This window comes from Balaenoptera borealis, assembly GCF_965194805.1.
Source record: "Balaenoptera borealis genome assembly, chromosome: 19".
NCBI lineage: Eukaryota > Metazoa > Chordata > Mammalia > Artiodactyla > Balaenopteridae > Balaenoptera > Balaenoptera borealis.
The window spans coordinates 17,859,395-17,883,758 of NC_138878.1; the positions used below are offsets into that span (position 1 = coordinate 17,859,395).

General features: G+C 44.2%; 1 protein-coding gene across 3 annotated transcripts in view; it reads left to right on the forward strand.

Annotated features, from left to right (window-relative positions):
• The window catches only part of RANBP10 (RAN binding protein 10), a 67,034-nt gene that overhangs the window by 6,595 nt on the left and 36,075 nt on the right, over positions 1-24,364 (forward strand). For 2 of the 3 annotated variants that reach the window (XM_082367218.1, XM_082367217.1), the window contains exon 3: positions 17,708-17,760. The exons of the other annotated variant lie outside the window; for it this stretch is intronic. In XM_082367218.1, the coding sequence (XP_082223344.1) occupies positions 17,708-17,760 (53 nt within the window). The remainder of the gene's footprint in view (positions 1-17,707; positions 17,761-24,364) is intronic. 3 annotated transcript variants of the gene reach the window in all.

Sequence of the window (24,364 nt, forward strand, 5' to 3'; positions counted from 1 at the left end):
CTTACCTGTATTGGGGGTTAAAGCCCAGGTCTAGTTGGGTGGGTGTACTGAGGTGCAGCTCTGGCCTAGAGTGAGAGGACTGGAGTCCACATGGCATCCTCTTTTCTGGTAAGACCTGTTCCTGCCCTGAGCACATCTGGGCTTCCCTGAGACCTCCCTGCCCACTGTATGTCACCACCCAGGCTCCAACTTCGAGATGAGAGTGAGGAGTGTGGCTTCTTTCTTCATAAATGGGGACTTCCTTGGTCAAGGATCAGCCTCTAGAGAAATTCCTAAAATTCACTTCACGCCTACCCCTCCCCCACCCCACCCCCTTTGGTTTTTGTTCTTGGGAATGTTTGGTCTTTTCTTTTCTTTTTGGGGGCCGCACCGTGCAGCTTGTGGGATCTTAGTTCCCCGACCAGGGATCGAACCCGGGCCCCCTGCCGTGGAAGCGCAGAGTCCTAACCACTGGACCGCCAGGGAATTCCCTGGTCTTTTCCCTAGATGAGTCACCAGGTAAGGGAGATTCCCTGTTAGAGGGGAAGCAAGGAGCTCATCAGAGTGGAGCACAGGAGGATGGTCTCAGCAGCTCTGCATGGCAGGCACTGTGTGCCATCCTATTCTGGGACCATTGGGAGGGAATCAAGGGCCCAGAGGGGGTGGTCAGAGGTTAGAAGGAAGGGACGGATCACTAGGAGAGGGGTGATGACACCGTGTCTAAATGCAAGGATGTTCCTCTGCCTCCCTAGAAATTTTGTTTAAAATCCACATAAAATGTCTTTCTAGCTCTAGCATCTTTGGTGTTCTGTTGTAATTGAATTGTGAGGTTGTGACTCTTGCTAGAAGTGAGACAAGGGGACTTGGTGCTGGAACAGGGCCCAGCCCCCTGCCATGAAGGGGCCAGTGAAAGATGCTCTGGACTGTGTAGGGAAGTGGGGGAGGGGAGGGGTAAGTCTTAGCATTCCATGTACACTCTCTTCCTCTCCTACCTCTTGGACCTTAGAGATGGCCTGGGATTCAGGGAAGTTTAGGTTATGGATGACAAGTGTCAAGGCTCAAATACCCCCATTGTCCACTCAGCTTGCATGGCAAATGTTACGGATTGATAGCAGCATTCGTTCTTGTCCAGACAGAGCCCCAGATGTTTTCTCACTGCACAATGCACCAGGCAGCTGCTATCTTTTTGTCAGAGTTGCATCATGAGACAAAACCTACTGGTCCTCAGGGCAGAGACAATTTAAGATGAGAAGAGGTGGAGAGAGGAGAAGGGCAGTTGTGCCCAGATGGTCCAAGGGCTCAGCTTGTCTCTTCTAGAGGACATTGCCGAGGCAGAGCTGAACCAAGAGGAAAGAAGTAGAGGGGATGGTTTGCTGAGCAGAACTGGTTATAACCTGGTCTACAAAACCATGTGTCTGAAATTGGCATGGGCTATTTTATAGAATGCGCTGTTTTTTGTTGTTGTTGTTGTTGTTGTTTTTTATTTTTTTTATTTTTTTTTGTTTTTTTTTTAGAGTGCTCTGTTTTAATATCAACTGTTGTGCGAGGAGTTTATTGGTAGTTACGTTTGCTTTGCCTTTTTTTTTTAACCAAAATGTATTTTTATTTTACTTATAATTTCTTTTTAAACTGTAAAGGAATACATTCGCTCTTGTAACACCTGACATGGTGTACATTTTTAAAATATCAATAGATAGCAGAAGGGACAGAGAGATGCAGGTTTAAACAAATCCAGGTTATTGCCATTATGTATGTTATATCATTTGAGACTAGTGCAGAAAACAGAAACGAGTCCAGATATTTTAAGCAGGAAGGGGTTTATTACATGGAATTTGATGCTTTCAAAATCATTAGGGCTTAGTTTCCATGTAATAGTAGGTTACTTGAATAAGACCCCGTGCTGAGAATAATGAAAGATGCTAAGTTACAAACCAGCAAACTCAAGGCCAGTTTCTGGATGAACACCTGTAACTAGAGAGTTAAGGGTAATATCTGAGTACCTAAGAGCATTTGCTGTGTCCACACTGAGCTCTGCTCCAGCTTTATAATTACACAGGGCCAGAGAGGTTAGGGTCCAAAGCTTACGGGATGTGGGGTCTGGTGGGAACCCTCTCACATTAAGGTGGGGTGCCAGTTGGTTATACCCTCTAGTTAAGGGCAGTGTCTTTGGTTTTGAAATGTGGTAAGCTCTGGAAATTTTCAAGGCTTGGTACTTGAATTTCCCAGGAGATTCTTTAGGGAAGGAGCGAGAATGCAGGGTTGTGAATAACCTGCCTAGGGCCACCCATGGGGGCTATTCCACCCCTTCCTGTCTTGTGGACTCTCCGGGTGTTTTGATGGTGCTGGTGGTAGTGTATGCATGAGAGTCTCCAGACACACATTCAGAACCACCTTCCTCCCTGCAAGCATATCCTGTCTCATGGTCCCTTTGCCTTCAGGCTTGCTCTTTCTTGGATGGTACCAGGTTGGGTCCGTTCATGTAATACTCTTCCTCTCAGTGGGGGGGCCTGCACAGAATTGGGCTCAGTGGGTGACTGGGTGGCTTCCTGGTAGAGGGGCAGGGTTGGGGTGTGGTTGCTAGAGGAGCAGCTTGTACACAGTAGCTGGTGTCATGAAGGACTGTGGCTTTAAGCAGGCCCGTCAGACCAGGAAGTAAAATCCCCAGCATCAAATATTAGCCCTCGTTTCAGACCTAAATGTCAGTTGGTGTTTCTCCTGAAATGTTTCCCAGGGACCGTTTTGTAACCACGACCCCAGAGATCCCCTCTGTTGTGGAGGCTGTTGATTTCTTATCTGGGGCAGGTTCTGACAGAGACAAGATTGCCAGCCTTGCGAGCTGCAGCTTACGTGTTAGATGTTAAGAGGAAACTGTCTGATGAGATTCCAGTAGCTCCTTGGGGGGTCTGAGGCAGGGGACGAGGCAGTGGTGACTGGCCCTTTGACCTGAGAGGCTTGACGGCAGAGCTTACCTTCCTGCAGCCCCCGAGAGCCATCTCAGCCCTGAGGCTGAGGAGCTTGTCTCTTCTCTCCTCTTTGTCACTTCCTACCAGAGCTCTGTGGGCCTGGAGACATTCAGTTGATGGAGCTTAAATTAAAAATGTTCAGGCAATTCCCTGGTGGTCCAGTGGTTAGGACTTGGCACTTTCACTGCCAGGGCCTGGGTTGGATCCCTGGTTGGGGAACTAAGATCCCGCAAGCCTTGTGGCACGGCCAAAAAAAAAAAAGTTCAGGTCCCATAGTCATTGGTAACATTTGTTAAAAGTGTCTATGGGCTTGCCAGTCCATAAAATGCACCTTCCCTCTAAGGAGAAATTGATGAAAAGTAAAAAGAGTTAGTTCTGTGTTCTTCACTCTTGTCATCTGCTGTGTGCTTATGGTGAGGGACTTCTTTCTTCTGGCCCTGACATGAGGCCAGGATACTCTGATGCTTTCCACTGAGCTCTGCCAAGCCTTACTTGTCTTGTCCGGAAAAGCCAGATGAGGCTAATGCTGGCCTGCAGGGCCATAGGGGTGTTTTTGGTGACACTGTGTGTGTGTGTGTGTGTGTGTGTGTGTGTGTGTGTGTGTGTATGATAAAATAAATATAACATAAAACGTACCATTTTAGCCATAAAAAAAAATAAATTTATTATTTATTTTTGGCTGCGTTGGGTCTCTGTTGCTGTGCACGGGCTTTCTCTAGTTGTGGTGAGCGGGGGCTTTCTCTAGTTGTGGTGAGCGGGGGCTACTCTTTGTTGCGGTGCGTGGGCTTCTAATTGCGGTGGCTTCTCTTGCTGCGGAGCACGGGCTCTAGGCGCGCGGGCTTCAGTAGTTGGGGCACGCGGGCTTAGTTGCTCTGTGGCATGTGGGATCTTCCCGGACCAGGGATTGAACCTGTGTCCCCTGCACTGGCAGGCAGATTCTTAACCACTGCGCCACCAGGGAAGTGACTGTCTTTTCAGTTCTTTTGAGTGTACACTTAAGAATTGCTTGATTGGCATTCCCTGGTGGTCCAGTGTTGGGGCTCTGTGCTTCCACTGCAGGGGGCCCGGGTTAGATCCCTGGTCAGGGAACTAGGATCCTACAAGCCCCATGGTATGACCAAAAAAAAAAAAAAAAAAAGAATTGCTTGATTGTTCCATGTTTAACTTTTTGAGGAATCACCAAACGATTTTCCAAAGCAGCTATACAATTTTATATCCCCACCAGCAATGTGTGACATTTCTAATTTCTCTACATCTTCACCAACAACTTATTTCCTTCTTTCTTCCTCCCTCCCTTCCTTCCTCCCTCATCCTAGGTGTGAATTTGTATCTCATTTTGGTTTTGGTTTGCAGTTCCTAATGACTAGTAATGTTGAGCATCTTTTCATGTATTTATTGGCCATTTGTATATCTTCTTTGGCGATACAAATGTCTATTCAAGTCCTTTGGCTATTTTATAATTGAGTTGTATTTTTGTTGTTGAGTTGTAGGAATTCTGTATATATTTTGAATAGTAGATCCTTATAGGATATATGAATTGGAAATATTTTCTCCCATTCTCTAGGTTGTCTTTTCACTTTTTTTTTTTTTTTTTTTTGCCTCGCTGGGCAGCTTGTGGATTCTCAGTTCCCTGACCAGGGATCGAACCCGTGCCCCCTGCGGTGGGAGTGCGGAGTCCTAACCACTGTACCACCAGGGAATTCCCTCTTTTCACTTTCTTGATAATGACCTTTGATGCATAAAAGTTTTAATTTTGATGAAGTCCAGTTCATCTATTTTTTTCTTTTGGTGCTCATGCTTTTGGTATCATATCTAAGAATCCATGGCCTAAACCAAGGTCATGAATCTTTTCCCCTATGTTATCTTCTAAGAGTTTTATGGTTTTAGCTCTTGTATTATGATCATTGATCCATTTTGAGTTAATTTTTATATAAGGTATGAAGTAGAAATCCAGTTGTCCCAGCACCAATTGTTGAAGAGACTATTCTTTACCCATTGAATGGACTTAGCATCCTTGTTGAAAGTAATTCAGCCGTATAAATTTATTTCTGGGCTTTTAATTCTATTCCACTAGTCTATATGTCTACCTATGCCAGTACCACACTGTTTTGATTACTGTAGTTTTGTAGTAAGTTTTGAAATTGGGAAGTATGAATCCTTTAACTTTGTTCTTTCTTCAAGATTGTTTTAGCTACTTGGGATCCCTTGCAAGTCCATATGGATTTTGAGGACTGACTTTTCCATTTCTACAAAAAAGACTGTTGGAATTTTGGTAGGGATTGTGTTGAATCTGTAGATCAATTTAGAGTATATTAACAATACTCTCCATCTTAAAAATATTAAGCTTTCCAGTCCATGAACATGGGATGTCTTTCCATTTATTTTTGTCTTCTTTAATTTCTTTTAGCAATGTTTTATAATTTTTTGTATACAAACCTTTCATCTCCTTGGTTAAATTTATTCCTAAGGGTTTTTTTGTTTGTTTGTTTGTTTGTTTTGATGCTATTGTAAATGGAATTGTTTTCTTAATTTTCTCCTTCGACTGTTCAGTGTTAGTATATTGAAACTGCTTTTTGTGTGTTGATTTTGCATCCTGCGACTTTGCTATTTATTAGCTAGTTTATTAGGTCTAGTAAGCTTTCTGTGTATTGTTTGGGACTTTCTATATATAGGATTTTCTAGATATAGGATCATGTCATCTGCAAATAGAGATAGTTTTACTTATTCCTTTCCAATTTTTATGCCTTTTATTTCTTTTTCTTGTCTAATCGGTCTGAGTAGAACTTCCAGTACAGTGTTGAATAGCAGTGGTGAAAGGTGGACATCCTTGTATTGTTCCTCATCTTAGGGTAAAAGCTTTCAATCTTTCACCATTGGGTATGTTGGCTGTGAGTTTTTCATAAATGCCCTTTATCATGTTGAGGAAGTTCCCTTTTGTTCCTAGTTTTCTGAGTGTTTTTATCATGAAGGGATGCTGGATTTTTCAAATGCTTTTTCTGTCAGTTGAGATGATCATGTGGTTTTCTTTTTCCTTCTTTCTGTTAATGCGGTTTATTATATTGATTGATTTTCTTTATTTTTTTCTTTTGGCTGCATTGGGTCTTCATTGCTACGTGTGGGCTTTCTCTAGTTGCAGTGAGCGGGGGCTACTCTTCGTTGCAGTATGTGGGTTTCTCATTACAGTGGCTTCTCTTGTTGCGTAGCACGGGCTCTAGGCACGCAGGCTTCAGTAGTTGCAGCACACGGGCTCAGTAGTTGTGGTACGCGGGTCCTAGAGCACACTGGCTTCAGTAGTTGTGATGCATGGGCTCAGTAGTTGCGATGCGTGGGCTCTAGGGCACGTGGCCTTCAATAGTTGTGGCTTGCGGGCCCTAGAGCACAGGCTCAGTAGTTGTGGCGCATGGGCTTAAGTTGCTCCACAGCACGTGGGATCTTCTTGGACCAGGGCTCGAACCCACGTCCCCTGCATTGGTGGGCGGATTCTTAACCACTGCACCACCAGGGAAGTGCCTTGATTGATTTTCTTATGTTAAATTGCCCTTGATTTCCTGGCATAAATCTCACTTGTTCGTGATATTAATCCTTTTAATGTTGTTGAATTTGGTTTGCTATAGTTTTGTTGAGAATTTGTGCATCTCTCTTCAGAAGGTATATTGATCTATAATTTCCTTTTCTTTTGATGTCTTCTTGATGACTTTTTGATTGCTGTTCCAGGGTCTGCCCCATCTTGGGCTTGGAACTGGGTACAGCACATTTGCAACAGTACCCAGACATTATTCTGCCAAGAACTGAAGTCTCTAGGCCAGAGCTGGGAAGGCGCTTAGGAGCCCGTTTAGACCAGCCTCTCTTCTTCTGATAGGGAACCTGAGATGTGGGGTGAAATCAAAGACCCACAGTCCTGAGTTAGGCTGCAGTGTCTGAGACCAGGCTTCAGAGTCTGGGATGTTGTCTCTGGAGCCCTGCCGCAAAGTGTCCCTGTCACTTTAAAACTCTTCAGGTGCTTCTCTTCAGGAGGCAGGAAGGGAATGTCAGACTTGTTGCCAAAGAGGTTCCTTGCATGGAGCGCTCCAAACTATCTCTGAGGACCAGGTGGGGGATTACAGCAAAGGGGTGGTCTCCTCCCTCCAGGCCTTGCTGTACATCTTCGGAGGGTGTGAGAGTCCAGAGGCCTGCTTTCTAAGGTCCTGTCCTCTGTCTACCCCAAGGCCTGCCTGGGTCATGGAAGACTCTCCAGTCAATTAGAGCTGTGCTGAGGCTGTGTCACTTCAGGGGGGTCTCCTGAGGGTCTCCTCTGGGTTATGCTTGGGATGCACCAGGAGCCCCAGCTCCTCTACTGAGCATGGATTTTGACCATTTCTTGCTGTTTCTGAAGGTGTGCTCTTCTGATGCAGATTCTGCCCTCCTGTCAAGGCTCAGGGAAGTGAGTATACTGAGGAGCTGACCATGAAGACCAGGTCCCCCATTGTGTCTCTCTGGCATTGAAATGTTGCCCTGGGACAATCCAGGGAGAGTCTGATGGGTGAGAGCCAGCAACCTCCTCAGTATGCAGCCATCAGCTGGCTCTTGAAAATGATTTTTCTATGATTATCAAAGTAATTTATGTTAATTGTAGAAAATATGGAAAACTAAAGAGAAAAAAGAAAAATGTAAGCTGATTGGAACATGCTCGCAACTCACTGCGTGACTGCAGTGGTTTCAGCGGACTGCTGCTTTTGTGGGAGAGTCAGCAGAGGCGGGTGGAGGGCAGCAGGGGCCCCAGAAACGACCAGTCCATTCTCAAGGCTGGTCATTTTCCAGGGCCCCGGTTTGGACCTGCTGCCTCAGGGTGGACCTGGCTGTGTGGTCAGCCGAGGGCCACTGCTGCTGCTCTTCTCTCCTGCTCTCTGGGAGATCCTGCCCCAGCCCTTTTCTCTCTAGAGCCTGACACAGAGGCGGAGTCACTCTTCTAGCCCATGTTGTGGTTTTTGCGGTGAAGAGTAGAGACTGAGAAGTTAGAGGCCGACTTATGGCCTCTCTGCCATGAGAGCTTGTCTGTTGTCCCTCTACACTTACTGGCTGTTTCACTTCTCCGACAAACGCTATTTTCTGTTTTGCTACCATATTAGAAGAAAGGAGTAAATCAGATGGGTTTACCTTGCTTTCAGTCATTTTATGGGGTAAATAACTGTTCCCCCAAGCTTCTCAGATATATCCTGCTACTTGAAAAGAAAGCCCTAGCAGAGATGTGAAGTGTGGGGAACTAAGCTCTGTCTGTGCCTGTCACCAGCTTGGGGAGTGAGAGCCCTTGTTGCGTCCCTCCCAGGAGACCGTGTCAGCCTGTGTCTGTTAGTGTTCCTAGCATTGCCTGACCCATTACCAAGAAGGAAGCAAATGTTCACCTTCTTTCTCCTTGGCAGTCCCATGTAAACAGGCATGTGTTTTTAGATGTCCCAAGATCCAGGCCTTCAAGGATGGCCTACTTTCCTTTACCAGATTCCAATACTAGAAGAGCCTCCAGTGCATGAACTAGAGGACAGTGGGGTTGTCCACTCATTTCAGTGGCTGCCCTGAGGGCTCTCTGGATTCATGGTGATAGCTGAGGAAGCAGACTCTGACAGGCCAAGTGATGTGCCCTTGGGCACATGGTGAAGAGGCGATTTGAATCTGGGTTTGTCCGATATATTTGCTCTGATACAGGTATGTTTCCTGTTCAGCTGTTTGTGCACAGTGTAAAGACTTGGAGCAGAGCTGGAGCAAGGCTGCTACTGACAGGCACTTAGGCTCCAAACTTTCCAAGTACGTCTCAGAATTGCCCTTTCTTTGGTGACTGGTTGTGTTGGGATGTGTCCTGGGCAGCTCCTCCCCCACCCAGTAAGTTCACCGTATTCTAAAGAACACTTGGCTCTCTCCACGTCTTGCCATCCCACTGTTTCTGTCCTTGTCCAGCCTTGTCATCTTCCACTGGGATGATTTTGGTAGCCTCTAGTTTTGCCTCTTCAATCCATTTTTCAAATATCAGATGTTTGATCAGTTGCGCCCTTTCTAAACCCTTTCTGCAGCTTCCCATTGACCTCCCCTGAAGTTCAAACTCCTTAAGCTAGCATGCAGACTGTGTGTGAATAGCTTGTTTCCGGCTCCAGCTTTGGCTCTTTTTAGGTCTGCCCAAGCTGTGACCCAGCCACACTGAACTCCTCTCACTTCCTTGACCACGGGGCTGCTTTCTTGCCTCTACGCCTCAGCACATTCTGTTGCTTCTATGTGGAACAAGCTCCTTTTTTTTTTTTTTTTTTTCCCTCATCTCCTTTACTAGGTCTTGGTTCAGCCTTCGCTTCCTCTGGGAACCCCCCACTCATTGCACCCTGATTCTCTGGCCCACCCCTGGCTTGGCACTGGAAACTGTTCCAGGGCAGGGAATCCACCCTTGTGTCCCCAGCACTGTACTAGGCACAGAGGATCTTTGTGGAATGGGTGACTACAGAGGCCTCTATGAAGAGACATTTATCACACCTGTTTTTACAACTTTAGCAAGGACCCAACAGCAGCAAACAACCCATTCATTTTCAAGTGCTACCAGAGATCAACGGAGGAGAGGCAGTGTCAGGGTGACTTCTTAACGTCATTCTTCCTGCTTCTTAGATCCAAAGGTGAACATACTTGGGTTTGGGTTTTTTTTCCTTATTGTTTTGCCTCATTCATGGCAGCCTATCAGAGAGCTGGGACCACATCAGTCCAGGACCTGGCAAGGCACTACACGTGTTACTCATTGGTGATTTTTCTTTTTAATAAATTTATTTATTTACGTATTTATCTTTGGCTGTGTTGGGTCTTCATTGCTGCCCACGGGCTTTCTCTAGTTGTGGCAAGTGGGGGCTCTTCTTCGTTGTGGTGCGTGGGCTTCTCATTGCGGTGGCTTCTCTTGCTGTGGAGCACTGGCTCTAGGCACGTGGGCTTCAGTAGTTGTGGCTCGCGGACTCCAGAGCGCAGGCTCAGTAGTTGTGGAGCATAGGCTTAGTTGCTCCGCGGCATGTGGGATCTTCCTGGACCAGGGCTCGAACCCGTGTCCTCTGCATTGGCAGGCGGATTCTTAACCACTGTGCCACCAGGGAAGTCCCCTCATTGCTGATTGAGAGGAAACCTCAGGTCTTACCTAGATTTTTTGTGAGTAGATGGAGAAGTGAACTTCCCTTGTGCCTGTTATGTCACTAGCTCTGTGGTTTTAAGTCTTTTAATTTCACAGTGCTGAAGTCCAATGTCAGCAAGAGGGGAGAATAGTACTGGGGATGTTGTGGCTGAGTTCAGAGCTCACTTATCTGTCACATAGCTCTGTCATGACCTCATACCAGCTAGAAGCTGAGGTTCCCATTGAAATGTGGCTGGGAGAGAGAGCCTGTGACTTTGGTGATAAAATTCTTTACCAGCCTGTGAATGGATGAACCCTAGGCGTTTGTTGAATGTCCATTATGTGCCCAGCACTGCACTGACTCTTGCTTTTCCTCTGAGGGCTGGGGGCTCCAGCCCATAGCCCCTGCATCCTGAGGTGGGCAGCAGACACAGCATCTGTTCTCCCCACTGTGGCATGAGACGTAGGGTTGGAGCCTGCAGACTTAGGCTCCATCTCTTGTGCTTGTATGTTTGGGTTGAGGGATTGATCTTTGGGAGGTATCAGAACCAAATAAACTCATATTCACATGCTGGGTTTTTGGCTAGAGATGACACCTTGGAAAAGGCAGGTAAAGATATTATCTCCCCACCTAAATGACCAAGCTTGAAGAGAGGAAAAGACTTTATGTAATAACAAATGTTATAATTGGTGATAGTGGGCTTGAACCTTTTTTTTTTAAACAGTTGTTCTGATATGTGTTCATTTATTTTATTGTGGTAAAATATAAATACATAACATAAAATTTACCATTTTAATCATTCTTAAGTGTACAGTTCAATGGCCTTAAGTACATTAACGTTGTACAACCATCACCATCATCTGTCTCCAGAACTTTTTTCATCTTGCCAAACTGAAACTCTGTACCCATTAAACAATAACTCCCTATTCTCCCCTCCCCCTAGACCCTGGCAACCACCATTCTTTCTGTCTTTATGAATTTTATTTTCATTTAGCATAGTGTCCTCAAGGTTCATCCATGTTGAATTTCTTTTGCAGTGCATCAAAATAATTGGCTTAAAAAAAAAAAAAGGGAATGGTGGGGTTTTATCATGCAGATTACCTCACTAGTGCTAATCAGGAAATTTCAGATTGATTGTTTAAAGGTCACATTCCTGAGAGAGGTTCAAAGCGCAATTAATTTTTTTAAAATTAATTAATTAATTAATTTATGGCTGTGTTGGGTCTTCGTTGCTGTGTGTGGACTTTCTCTAGTTGCGGTGAGCGGGGGCTACTCTTCGTTGCAGTGCGTGGGCTTCTCATTGTCGTGGCTTCTATTGTTGCGCAGCACGGGCTCTAGGCGCACAGGCTTCAGTAGTTGTGGCACATGGGCTCGGTAGTTGTGGCTTGTGGGCTCTAGAGTGCAGGCTCAGTAGTTGTGGCACACGGGCTTAGTTGCTCCGCGGCCTGTGGGAATCTTCCCAAACCAGGGCTCGAACCCGTGTCCCCTGCATTGGCAGGGGGATTCTTAACCACTGCGCCACCAGGGAAGCCCTAATTTTTTTTTTTAATTGAGGTATAGTTGATGTGCAGTGAAGTCTTGGTTTGCTGTCCTAGGGGCAGATGACTCCATTTTGGTCTTGTTATTTCTTTTTAATACACCTTTGGCTGATTGTGAATAAAGCCACTATGAATTTGGGTGTCCAGATTATCTGTTAGAATTCTGCTTTCAATTCTTTTGGGTATATGCCCAGAAGTGGAATTGTTGGATCTTATGGTAATTCTGTGTTTGAATTACCATATAATTAACTGCCATACTGTTTTCCACAGTGGCTGCACCATTAATACACATGGGTTTCAGTTTCTCTACATCCTCACTAATACTTGTTATTTTCTGGTTTTTTGATATTAACCATACTAAAGGGTGTGAAATGGTATCTCATTGTGGTTTTGATGTGTATTTCCTAATAATTAGTGATGCTGAGCGTCTTTTCATGTGCTGATTGGCCATGTGTATCTCTTGTTTATTCAAGTCCGTTGCCCATTTTTAATAGAGTTGCTTGTTTTTTTGTTTTTGATTGTAAGAGTTCTTTGTATATCCTGGATATTAAACCCTTATCAGGTATATGATTTGCAAATATTTTTCCCATTTCTTTGGTTGTTTTTCACTGTGTTGACAGTCCTTTGATGTACAAAAGTTAGATGTAGTCCAGTTTATTTTTTCTTTTGTTGCCTGTGCTTTGGGTGTCCAAAGAATCCAGGAAATCATTGCCAATTCCAATGTCGTAAAGCTTTTCTCCTCTGTTTTCTTCAAAGAGTTTTATAGTTTTAGGTTTTACATTTAGGTCTTTGATCCATTCTGAGTTAATTTTGCATATGGTGTATGGTAAGGGTCCAACTTCATTCTTTTTTTGTTGTTTTTTTTAATAAATTTATTTATTTTTGGCTGCGTTGGGTCTTCGTTGCTGTGCGAGGGCTTTCTCTAGTTGTGGCGAACGGGGGCTACTCTTCGTTGCAGTGCGCGGACTTCTCATTGCGGTGGTTTCTCTTGTTGTGGATCACGGGCTCTAGGTGCGCAGGGTTCAGTAGTTGTGGCCTGTGGGCTCTAGAGTGCAGGGTTAGTTGTGGTGCATGGGCTTAGTTGCTCTGCGGCATGTGGGATCTTCCCGGACTAGGGCTCGAACCCGTGTCCCCTGCATTGGCAGGCGGATTCTTAACCACTGCGCCACCAGGGAATCCCCAACTTCATTCTTTTGCGTGTGGATATCCAGTTGTCCCAGCACCAGTTGTGTATCTATTTGGATATCCTGATGTCCCATTTGTTGAAAAGACTATCACTTTCCCATTGAATCGTCTTGGCATCTTTATTGAAATCAGTTGACCACATATAGGAGAGTTTGTTTCTGGGTTCTTAATTTTATTTTATTTTTATTTGTTTTTTTGGCTGCATTAGGTCTTTGTTGCTGTGCGTGGGCTTTCTCTAGTTGCGGCGAGTGGGGCCTACTCTTCGTTGTGGTACACGGGCTTCTCATTACGGTGGCTTCTCTTATTGTGGAACATGGGCTCTAGTTGCGTGGGCTTCAGTAGTTGTGGTGCGTGGGCTCAGTAGTTGTGGCTCGTGGGCTCCAGAGCACAGGCTCAGTGGTTGTGGCATATGGGCTGGGCTTAGTTGCTCTGCAGCATGTGGGATCTTCCCAGACCAGGGATCGAACCTGTGTCCCCTGAATTGGCAGGCAGATTCTTAACTGCTACACCACCAGGGAAGTCCCCAACTTTTCTTTTCCCAAATGGATGGTGTTGACTCTGTATATTGCTTTGGGTAGTATTGACATCTTAACAATACTGTCTTCCGATCCATGAACACAGATGTCTTTCTATTTATTTGTTTCTTTTTACTTATTTATTTAAATATTTTATTTATTTATTTGGCTGTGCCGGGTCTTATTTGCAGCATGTGGGATCTAGTTCCCTGACCAAGGACCGAACCTGGGCCCCCTGCATTGGGAGCGTGGAGTCTTAGCCACTGGACCACCAGGGAAGTCCCTGTGTCTTTTTAAAAATTTATTTATTTATTTATAAAATTTTATTTATTTATTTATAAAATTTTATTTATTTATTTATTTATTGGCTGTGCCTCATGGCTTGCTGGTTCTTAGTTCCCTGACCAGGGATCGAACCCCGGGCCCCAACAGTGAAAGCCCTGGGTCCTAACCACTGGATTGCCAGGGAATTTCCTATTTCTGTCTTCTAAAATTTCAGCAACATTTTACTTTTTAGTGTACTAGCTTTTTGCCTTCTTGGTAAAGTTAATTCCTAAGTATTTTATTCTTTTTGATGCTATTGTGAATGGAATTATTTTCTTGATTTCTTTTTTCGATTGTTCAGTGTTTATGTTGAAACATGACTGCTTTTTGTGTGTTGATTTTGTATCCTGTGACTTTGCTATATTTGTTTGTTAGTACTAACAGTTTTTTGTGGAATATAGGATTTCTACACATAGTATCATGTCATCTGTGAACAGAGATAGTTTTACCTACTCCTTTCCAATTTGGATACCTTTTATTTCTTTTTCTTGTCTACTTGCTTTGGCTAGAATTTCTAATACTCTGTTGAATAGAAGTGGCGAAAGCAGGCATCTTTGTCCTGTTCCTGATTTTAGAGCAAAAGTTCTCATTCTTTCACCATTGGATATGATGTTAGATGTGGGTTTCTCATATAAGGCCTTTTATTATGTTGAGACAGTTTCCTTTTATGCCTAGTTTGTTAAGTGGTTTTTTTTTTTTTAAATAAATTTATTTATTTATTTATTTATTTTTGGCTGCATTGGGTCTTCATTGCTGCACGCAGGCTTTCTTTAGTTGCTGTGAGTGGGGACTACTCTTTGTTGCGGTGCGCGGGCTTCTCATTGTGGTGGCTTCTCTTGTTACAGAGCACGGGCTCTAGGAGCACAGGCTTCAGTAATTGTGGCTCGCGGGCTCTAGAGCTCAGGCTCAGTAGTTGTAGCGCACGGGTTTAGTTGCTCCGCGTCATGTGGGATCTTCCCAGACCAGGGCTCGAACCTGTGTCCCCTGCATTGGCAGGCAGATTCTTAACCACTGAGCCACTAGGGAAGCCCTGTTAAGTGTTTTTGAGAAGTAATTGAATATACTATATAATTCACTCACAGTGTACAACTCACTGTTTTTTTTAGTATATTCACAGTGTCCTTATAGTTTTTTTTCCACTCTTTGCTGATCTTAGACTGGTTGGTTAACAGTTTTTAAGTGTATGAAGACTTGCTGGAAGGCTGCATCTTTTTGTAATTTTAGAACATCATACTTTTGGAAAAGACTTAATATCACCCAATGTTTGAAAAATTGGGACTCATTCCCTTTGAACACTGACTTAGCTTGACCTCATATGAACATGCAACTTAGGCTTCTGTGGGGCTGCTCCCTGTGTCATTGACACTCACGGGGGCATGACATCCAAGTGTGGGTATTGTTCTCCTCTGTGTGCTCTACCCTTAGCTTATCTACTCAGATTCTCAAGTTGACCCTGGGGTTTGTACAGAGGCTCCCAGGCCATCCACTGGTAAAAACTGTCCCACCTGTGGGGCAGAATCTATAGGGAGGTGTTGAAGGCTAGCTGCTGGAGGTGGAAGAGGTTTCCCCTGTGGAGAGACATAAGCAACTTGTGTTTGAGTGCATGTGCCTTAGTAGTTCCCTGTTCCCATGGGAAGTTGTGGAACCAGAGCTCTGTTGCTGGTGGCCAAGCATACTCTTCCTGGATGACCCTTGACCTCCCCTATTTGCAGTAACCTTAAGCAGTTGGGGGTCACCCAGGAAGCACATGTGCTTCAAACACAAGCCCTCATCTTAGTGTCAGGAAACCTGTATGCCAGGGATGGGATCACATGTGGTGTTGGGCAGAGGCCAGGCCCCTCTAAACAGGGCAGGATAAGTGGCCTGGCATCCAAGTCAGGAAAACTCCTGGCTATGTTGCATTTGCATATGTTGATTGATGACTTCGAGGCAGTTGGGGTAATTTGCTGCTTGGTCAGCTGTGGTGTAAAGGGAATGGAGACCAACTTTTGGCAGCATCTTCCACGTAAAGTAAGGAAGCTGATTATTTGGGCTGCTGTTTTTCTGGGCAAATGTGCAGGTTTTAGTCTAATGGGAATCCTGCCAGCAGGCTTACACAGCTTCTGCTCCTGATGGTCCTTGAAGGTCCCCTCCTGACAGGAGGTAGCAGGCAGTTTGAGAGTCTTTTGAACCATGGGAGTCATTCTTTGAAGTGCTGTTCCTTTCCCTTTTCTCCTTTCCCTTCCCTCCCCTTTCCCCTAACCCCTGCAGGCCAGTTATTCGGCCCACAGCCCTGTGTTGTGTTGATCGCTGTCTTTTCCTGGGTCCTGCCCACCAAGATGGGGGGTAGCTGGTTTCGGGAAAATGGGTGGGTCAGAGCCTTCCTCCCTGCTCTCCAACACCCAGTGGTGCAGCTGGCCAGAGAAGGGCAAAGGGGCATTTGCTACAGGTGGAAGGCTCGCAGCTTTAGGAGCACCACGTTGTGGGGACTCTGGTAGTGTTAGGAAACAGGTACATAAGGTGCATGGAACATGCCAGGAGAGAAAAAGAATGGCCCAAGGTGGGGAAATGTATGTAAAATGGTTTCTTGCAGAATTACAACAAGGAACAATTAGAATGTAAATGTAAGCTGCTTGGAAATGGTCAAGATAAGGCAACCCCATGTAATTGCTTTTTTAAAAAAACATTTTTTATTGTGGTAAAATATACATCACATAAATTTTATCATTTTAACTATTTTTAAGTGAACAGTTCAGTGGCATTAAGCTCATTCACATTGTTTTTATTTACTTATTTATTTATTTTTGGCTGCATTGGGTCTTCGTTGCTGCACATGGGCTTTCTCTAGTTGCGGCGAGCGGGGGCTACTCTTCTTTGCTGTGCACGGGCTTCTCATTGCGGTGGCTTATCTTGTTGCGAAGCACAGGCTCTAGGCGTGTGGGCTTCAATAGTTGCAACACGCGGGCTCAGTAGTTGTGGCACACAGCGCTAGAACACGCGGGCTTCAGTAGTTGCAGCGTGTGGGCTCTAGAGCGCAGGCTCAGTAGTTGTGGCACATGGGCTTAGATGCTCCGCAGCATGTGGGATCTTCCCGGACCAGGGATCGAACCCGTGTCCCCTGCATTGGTAGGCGGATTCTTAACCACTGCGCCACGAGGGAAGTCCTTATTCACATTGTTAATGCAACCGTAAAGTTACCCCTTAGCTGTCTTGGTTGGTGTTTTCAATATTGTAGGCTTCTCAACTACCTCTTGATGCTCATATGTGGTTAATTCAGGCATCATGTGTGGGTTTCTACTATTTTACACTTAGATAGTGGTGACTTGTTTCTCTTGTTTCTAAGTTCTTGGGGAAATACCTCACTGTTTCTTTGTACACTACAAATATTTAGACGAAAAAAAGCCTGTTCATTTCCTTTTCTGACCTGCACGCTCATGAGTGCCACTGAGATATCTTTGACAGAGTTGCCCAGCATGGGTCCCACCTGGCTGTAGCTGCCTAAATTGTTTAGGTACCTGGGTGGGAAGGGTACGGGGTGGGTCTCTGGGGCCTCACACACCACCACCTTCAGCTTTGGATGACTGAGGAGGCCAGTGGTGAATGTATAGGGCAAGGGTAATGAATTTGGAGACCCCAGAGAAGAAGCCCTGTGTGAGGGGTCTTTACGATCCTATATGGATCCAGCTGGCTTTACTTCTTCCATGTTTTGGTCTTTGCTGAAGAGTGACTTGTCCCTTTGGGCTTGATCTTGCATTATTCTGCCAAACACTACCTAGGATTGAACTAGTTACTTTAGGCACTTCTTGGGAGTAGATTCCGCCACCTTAGCTGGAGCCAGAAACCAAGAGACTGGAAGCAGTGACTCCAGGAAACTTTCCTCTGAAACTGAAGCCAGTGGTTCCTGGTTACAGACAGTACCTCCTGTTTCTCCAGCTGCTTAAGGCATTGAGAGATTTCCATTAGAAAATCAAAATGTAGAGTTTCTCCAAGAACCACTAGTTTGTTAGAAGAGTCTCTACATTCATTGCTTTTCCTGTTTTTCTGTCTTTTACCAAGAAATATTTGAGAAGGGAGATGCATAATCATTTGCTAACCAGAATTTTTATATGTATGCTTTTTCAAAGGTACATGGGAATAGGACTCTCAGCTCAAGGCGTCAACATGAACAGACTTCCTGGTGAGTCATTGGCTAAGAGAACATTTTTCTGCTCTCTTGATCCATTCTGTGATGAGAGTCATGGTGGCAGCCAACAAGCTGGAGAGGACTTTGTTTGCTGGCTGCCTACTTGCTAAGCCAGGCCATTGGGTGGAGGATCCTGAAAGGTGGCCATTGGGCCGGGCTGGTGTGGGCTTCCATTCCAAAAATTAATTGGCAAGTGATTGTCCTTCATGGAATTTGAACTGTTTACAGTCAAAACCAAGTGACCTGAGCTTGCTCCCAGTGGGAATACACCTCAGTAGCCCTCACTGCTATTGGCCTTTGCTTACCAGCATGGGACTCTGGCATATATGGAGAGGAAGGCTGCCACCAGCGTTGGTTCCTTTTTTACTTTACCATGTTAATGACCAAAGTCTTTAAGTGACCTCCATGTGGAAGACAGTTGAGGCAGTTTCTTAATAAACAGGAGGATGTGCGTGAGACTTAGATTTACAGTCAGCAACCTCAGATTTGTGGAAGGCTCTGGACCCTGCAGGTGGGCCTCCTCTACCACCCAGGCACCCTTTCAGCTGTTTTCTGCCCAGCAGTTCATGCCCAGTCCTGGGCTAGGCGCAGTTGAGGGGACAAAAGCCTCTACCAGAAGCTGGTGGGTTCTAGAATATGGTCCTAAGTCCATTTGTCCCTTGAGTGGTGTAAGTGGCACAGTGCAAGCTGTCCTGACACTGTCACGGAGGCAGGAAAAGTCCTTGTGTTTTTGCCTGGGCCCTCTCTACTTTTTGGCCTCTGACACAGAGAAGGCAGCTGGCTTTTTCCAAAGAGCGAATAGCACTTAAATCGTATGTCTTTTCCAATCTATGTTTAATATCAATCAGGTCTTTTCGTCATTGACTAATTTCAAGTACTTGAAATCTAGACCTGCTCAGGATTCAACTAATTGCCAGGAACCTGACTTTTTAAAAAAATTTGGCTTTGATCTGAGCAAAAACTGTCCTTTAGTTATTAATCAGAATGTGTGTGGCATGTTTGGCCTCTTTGTGTAGCGTGCAGCTGTGATCTTTGTTATTCAAGCCTTGGCCTTAGCTGACTAGATCTACAGTGTTCATAGCTCTGTCTCTTTGTGAACAGGGAGCTTAGAAAAATAATTTCCCATCAAAGGTAAACTGATTCCTAAATCTTTTTCTTGCAGTAAATGTGCTCTTTGAACTTTTGCACGGCTTTGGTGGCAGAGAAAAGAGGCTTTTATAGGTTCGTTATACAAAAGTAACTACTATAATCTGTTATTGGGTGGCACTTTAAGCAACTCTGAACATTGGTTAAATGAATTTTTGTTAATCTATGTAAAAGAATACTATGCAGCCATGAAAAAAATGAGGAGGCTTTTCAAGTACTGTTTTGGAGTAATCTCTGGGATGTATCACTAAGTGAAAAATATAAGGCATAGAACAATATATATTATGCTATCAAATGTAAAAAAAAAATGAGGGAAAATGAATATATCTGTATCTGCTTGTACACGCATAGAATATCTTTGGAAAGCTAAGAAAAACTTGTAATATTGGCTGTCCCTTGGGACAGAGTGGCTGGGGATAGGACTGGGAAGGAAATTTTTCACTTTTGAAGCTTTCACATTTTCTTTCTTGTGAATATATTACCTGTTTTAAAAATATAAATAAAATTAAAATAAAATAACCAAAAGCAAATGCCCCTGCATCAAGAAGCCCTCATGCCTGTCTTTTAGCTGGTCTTGGAATGCAGTCTTTTACCATGTGCATGATATTCTGAGTTCCACACACTCATCCTTCTTTAGTAAGAATCGTTTTCGCGGGGCTTCCCTGGTGACGCAGTGGTTGAGAATCTGCCTGCCAATGCAGGGGACACGGGTTCGAGCCCTGGTCTGGGAAGATCCCACATGCCGCAGAGCAACTGGGCCTGTGAGCCACAACTACTGAGCCTGCGCATCTGGAGCCTGTGCTCCGCAACAAGAGAGGCCGCGATAGTGAGAGGCCTGCGCACCGCGATGAAGAGTGGCCCCCGCTTGCCACAACTAGAGAAAGCCCTCGCACAGAAACGAAGACCCAACACAGCCATAAATAAATAAATAATAAATTGCCATATCTTTAAAAAAATAAATAAATAAAATAGATATTTAAAAAAAAAAAAAAATCGTTTTCGCCTGGCCATTGGGTTTGGGATCCATGGTGTGGAGCAGGTGAGGTAGGAGGAGTTCAAGGTCTGCCTAAATTGAGCTGAAACTGAGATAGAGCCATGTGGAGCTGTCTTAGTCTGTTTGCCTTGGTCATAAGATGGGTCTTTTGACCCCTCTGGGCTGCTTAGAGGTGAGCTGCGGGTCTTGTGCTTTGACATTGTTAATGTAACATTGTTGTGAAGTCGGACCCTGCCTGGGCACAGGGGGTGGCCCTGTAGGGAGAAGGGGCTTGGGGACAGTGGATAAGGTGTTAGTTCCTGCACTAACACATCAGGAAAGCTAGCACCTTTTTTACATCCTCACTGTTGCATCTCTCTTTGGGCAAGAGAAAGGAGCCTCAGTGTTCTGTGGATATTGTACCTGTCTTCATTTTCACTCTGCCTGCCAGCTCCTGCGGGTTTTCCTTCCTGCCGTATCTGATCATCTCCCTGATTATTCCTTAAGGTGGAAAGTAGGAATCAGGCTGCACCTAGATAGGGATTCTCCCTAGGAATGGTGGATGCCTCTGGCTTTCCCGGATACAGGGCTGGTTGAATGGCTGCGCAGACCTAGCACAGGACAGATGTAGGGATAGCGGCGAGACACTCCTCTCAGGAATGATGGGGGGGCCTGCCACTGTTCATCCCAGCACTGGGTTTGGAAGATCAGAATCCCCTTTGGTGCTTTCCATTTCCTGGGGTCACTTTGTGTGTGTGTGTGTGCGTGTGTGTGTGTATAATGAGCATAACATTCTCCAAAACCAAAAGTATCATCATTCATAAACAGTTAGACCTGAAACTACTTGCATGTATTTTGGTAGTGAGGTGAGAGGTGGAGGATGATAACAGCTAAAGCCTTTCTGCCAGTTGCTTCTGATTTCTGAGAGGTCATTGGTTGATGTGAAAGCTATTTGGACTGTTTGGATGTATGGTTGGTGGGAGGGGAGTGATGGTAGTGACCTTAGCTGTGTCTAGAATTTGAGACTTTGGTGTTAACTCCAGATGAGATGTTTGAGGGTTGATGTATCTCCTTTATAGATACAGGTGTATTTAGTGGAGGGTAGCTGTAGGGGTGGTTACTGCACCACAGCACTGTGAAGTGGTGTTTCAGCCTGGCATTTAGGGGCAAATAGGAGTTTGCCCGATGGTTTTGCGCAGTGATACTATAGGGCCTGAGAGTGGATCCATAAGTTGTCTGCTGTGATGGGATGGCTTCCTGGGAACAGTCAGGATGAACCAGTTGAGGGAAGAGTCTTGTGTACTGTGGCAAGGGGCCTGGACTTCTGTATATATAAGCAGTGGGAGCTGCAGGAGTGTTTGTTGTTTTTAATTTTTATTGAAGTATAGTTGATTTACAATGTGGTGTTAGTTTCAGGTGTACAGCAAAGTAAATCAGTTATACATGTACATATATCTTCTCTTTTTTTTTTTTTAAGATTCTTTTCCCATATAGACCATTACAGACTATTGAGTAGAGTTCCCTATGCTATACAGCAGGTTCTTATTAGTTATCTATTTTATATATAGTAGTGTGTATATGTCAGTTCCAATCTTCCAATTTATCTCTCCCCTGCCATATCCCCTGGTAACCATAAGTTTGTTTTCTACATCCGTGACTCTACTTCTGTTTTGTAAATAAGTTTACTTGTACCCTTTTTTTTAGATTCCACATATAAGTGATATATATTTGTCTTTCTGTGTCTGACTTACTTCACTCAGTATGACAGTCTCTAGGTTCACTCATGTTGCTACAAACGGCATTATTTTGTTCTTTTTTTTTTTTTTTTAATTTTATTTATTTATTTATTTATTTTTGGCTGTGTCGGGTCTTCGTTTCCGTGCGAGGGCTTTCTCTAGTTGTGGCGAGCGGGGGCCACTCTTCATCGCGGTGCGCGGGCCTCTCGCTATCGCCGCCTCTCTTGTTGTGGAGCACGGACTTCAGGCGCGCAGGCTCAGTAGTTGTGGCTCACGGGCCCAGTCGCTCCGCGGCATGTGGGATCTTCCCAGACCAGGGCTCGAACCTGTGTGCCCTGCATTGGCAGGCAGATTCTCAACCACTGCGCCACCAGGGAAGCCCCTGTTCTTTTTTAAGGCTGAGTTTCAGGAGTGTTTTCAGCAGAGGCAAGATGTGATCATATTTGCTAGTTCAGGAGTGAACTAGTTTAAAAGAGGCCTTCTAGAAGGGGTCAAGGCTGGGCTGGGGCACCTGGGTAGTAGGAACTGTGAGAGCTCAGGCATGTCAGGGAACTTCAGGAGGTGGTAGATTAATTTATCAGTGAATCCATCAGGGCCAGTTGGTCTTTTGGGGAGGACATTTTTTGGTGTCCTCTTCCTCTCTTGTTAGCTTGTTCAAGTAGCAGCTTTTTCTTGTGGCATTGCTTTTAGTATATTCTGCTTTGGCCATCTGGTTCTCTTAATGTATAGGAAAATGACTATATTAATATTACTGAAACCTAAAAACATCTTTGTGACTGATCTTTTAGATTAATTGAATCCATTTTGTTATTTATTAAAAAAAGAACAATCACTGTTATCAATCTGTTGCTTTCTTTTTTTTAAATATTTATTTATTTATTTATTTTGGGTGCGCCAGTTGTTAGTTGCGGCACATGGGATCTTCGATGTGGCATGCAGCCTTCTTAGTTGCGGCATGCGGACTCTTAGTTGCGGCATGCATGCAGGATCTAGTTACCCGACCAGGGATCGAACCCAGGCCCCCTGCATTGGGAGCGTGGAGTCTTACCCACTGGACCACTAGGGAAGTAAGTCCGTTTCATACATATTTTAAAATTGAGATATAATTAACATACCATAAAATTCACTCCTTTAAAGTGTACAATTCCGTGGTTTTAATATAGTTACAAAGTTGTGCTACCATCACTACAGTCTAATTCCAGATTATTTTCATCATCCCAGAGAAAAACTCCATACCCATTAATAGTCATTCCTGGACTTTCCCTTCTTCTAGCCCCTGGAACCACTAATCTACTTTCTGTCTCCATGGATTTTCCTATTCTGGAGATTTCATATCAGTAGAATCATATAATATGTGGCCCTTTGTGACTGGCTTCTTTCAGTTAGCATAATGTTTTCGAGGTTCGTCTGTGCTGTAGCATGCTTCAGAGCTTCATTCCTTCTTATGGCAGAATATTATTCTGTTGTATGGATATATCACATATTGCTTATCCATGCATCTGTTGATGGTCATTTGGATTGTTTCCACCTTTTGGCTGTTACAATTGAGGCTGCTATAAACATTTGTGTACAAGTTTTTTTGTAGACATGTGTTTTCATTTCTCTTGACTGTATACCTAGGAGTAGAAATGCTCGGTCATATGGTAACACTGTTTAGTCATTTGAGGAACTGCCAGACTGTTTTCCATAGTGGCTGCCCCATTTTACATTCCCACTAGCAGTGTATGAGGGTTGATTTCTCCATATCTTTGCCAACACTTGTTATTATCTGACTTTTTGATTATAGTCATCCTAGTGGGTGTGAAGTGGTATGTCATTGTGGTTTTCATTTCATTTCCCTGATGACTAATAATATCAAGCCTCTTTTCATGTGCTTATTGACCATTTGTCTATCTTCCTTGGAGAAATGTCTATTAATATCTTCTGCTTTTTTTTTTTTGGCCATGCTGCGTGGCTTGCCTATTTTTAAATTGGGTTATTTATCTTTTTATTATTGAGTTGTAAGAGTTCTTTATATGTTCAGGATACAAGTTTCTTGTCAGTTACATGATTTGCAAATCTTTTCCCCTATTCTTTTTTTTTATAATTTTTTAATTTTTTTATACAGCAGGTTCTTATTAGTCATCAGTTGTATACATGTCAATCCCAATCACCCAATTCATCACACCACCATCCCCTATTCTTTAGGTTGACTTTTTTTTTCTTTTTTCATATCTTTTCTATTATGGTTTATTTTAGGCTATTGAATATAGTTCCCTGTGCTATACAGTAGGACCTTGTTGTTTATCTATTTTATATATAGTAGTTTGTATCTGCTAATCCCAAAGTCCTAATTTATCCCTCCCCTTACCCCCCCTTTCCCCTTTGGTAACCGTAAGTTTGTTCTTTATGTCTGTGACTCTGTTTCTGTTTTGTAAATAAATTCATTTGTATCATATTTTAGATTTCACATACACATGGTATCATACGGTATTTGTCTTTCTTTTTCTGACTTCACTTAGTATGATAATCTCTAGGTCCATCCATGTTACTGCAAATGGCATTATTTCGTTGTTTTTTATGGCTGAGTAGTATTCCATTTTGTGTGTGTGTGTGTGTGTGTGTGTGTGTGTGTGTGTGTGTGTATTAGGTTGTCTTTTCTTTTCTTTTATTTATTTATTTTTTTCGGGTGCACTGAGGCATGTGGGATCTTAGTTCCCCGACCAGGGATCGAACCCGTGCCCCCTGCAGTGGAAGTGCAGAT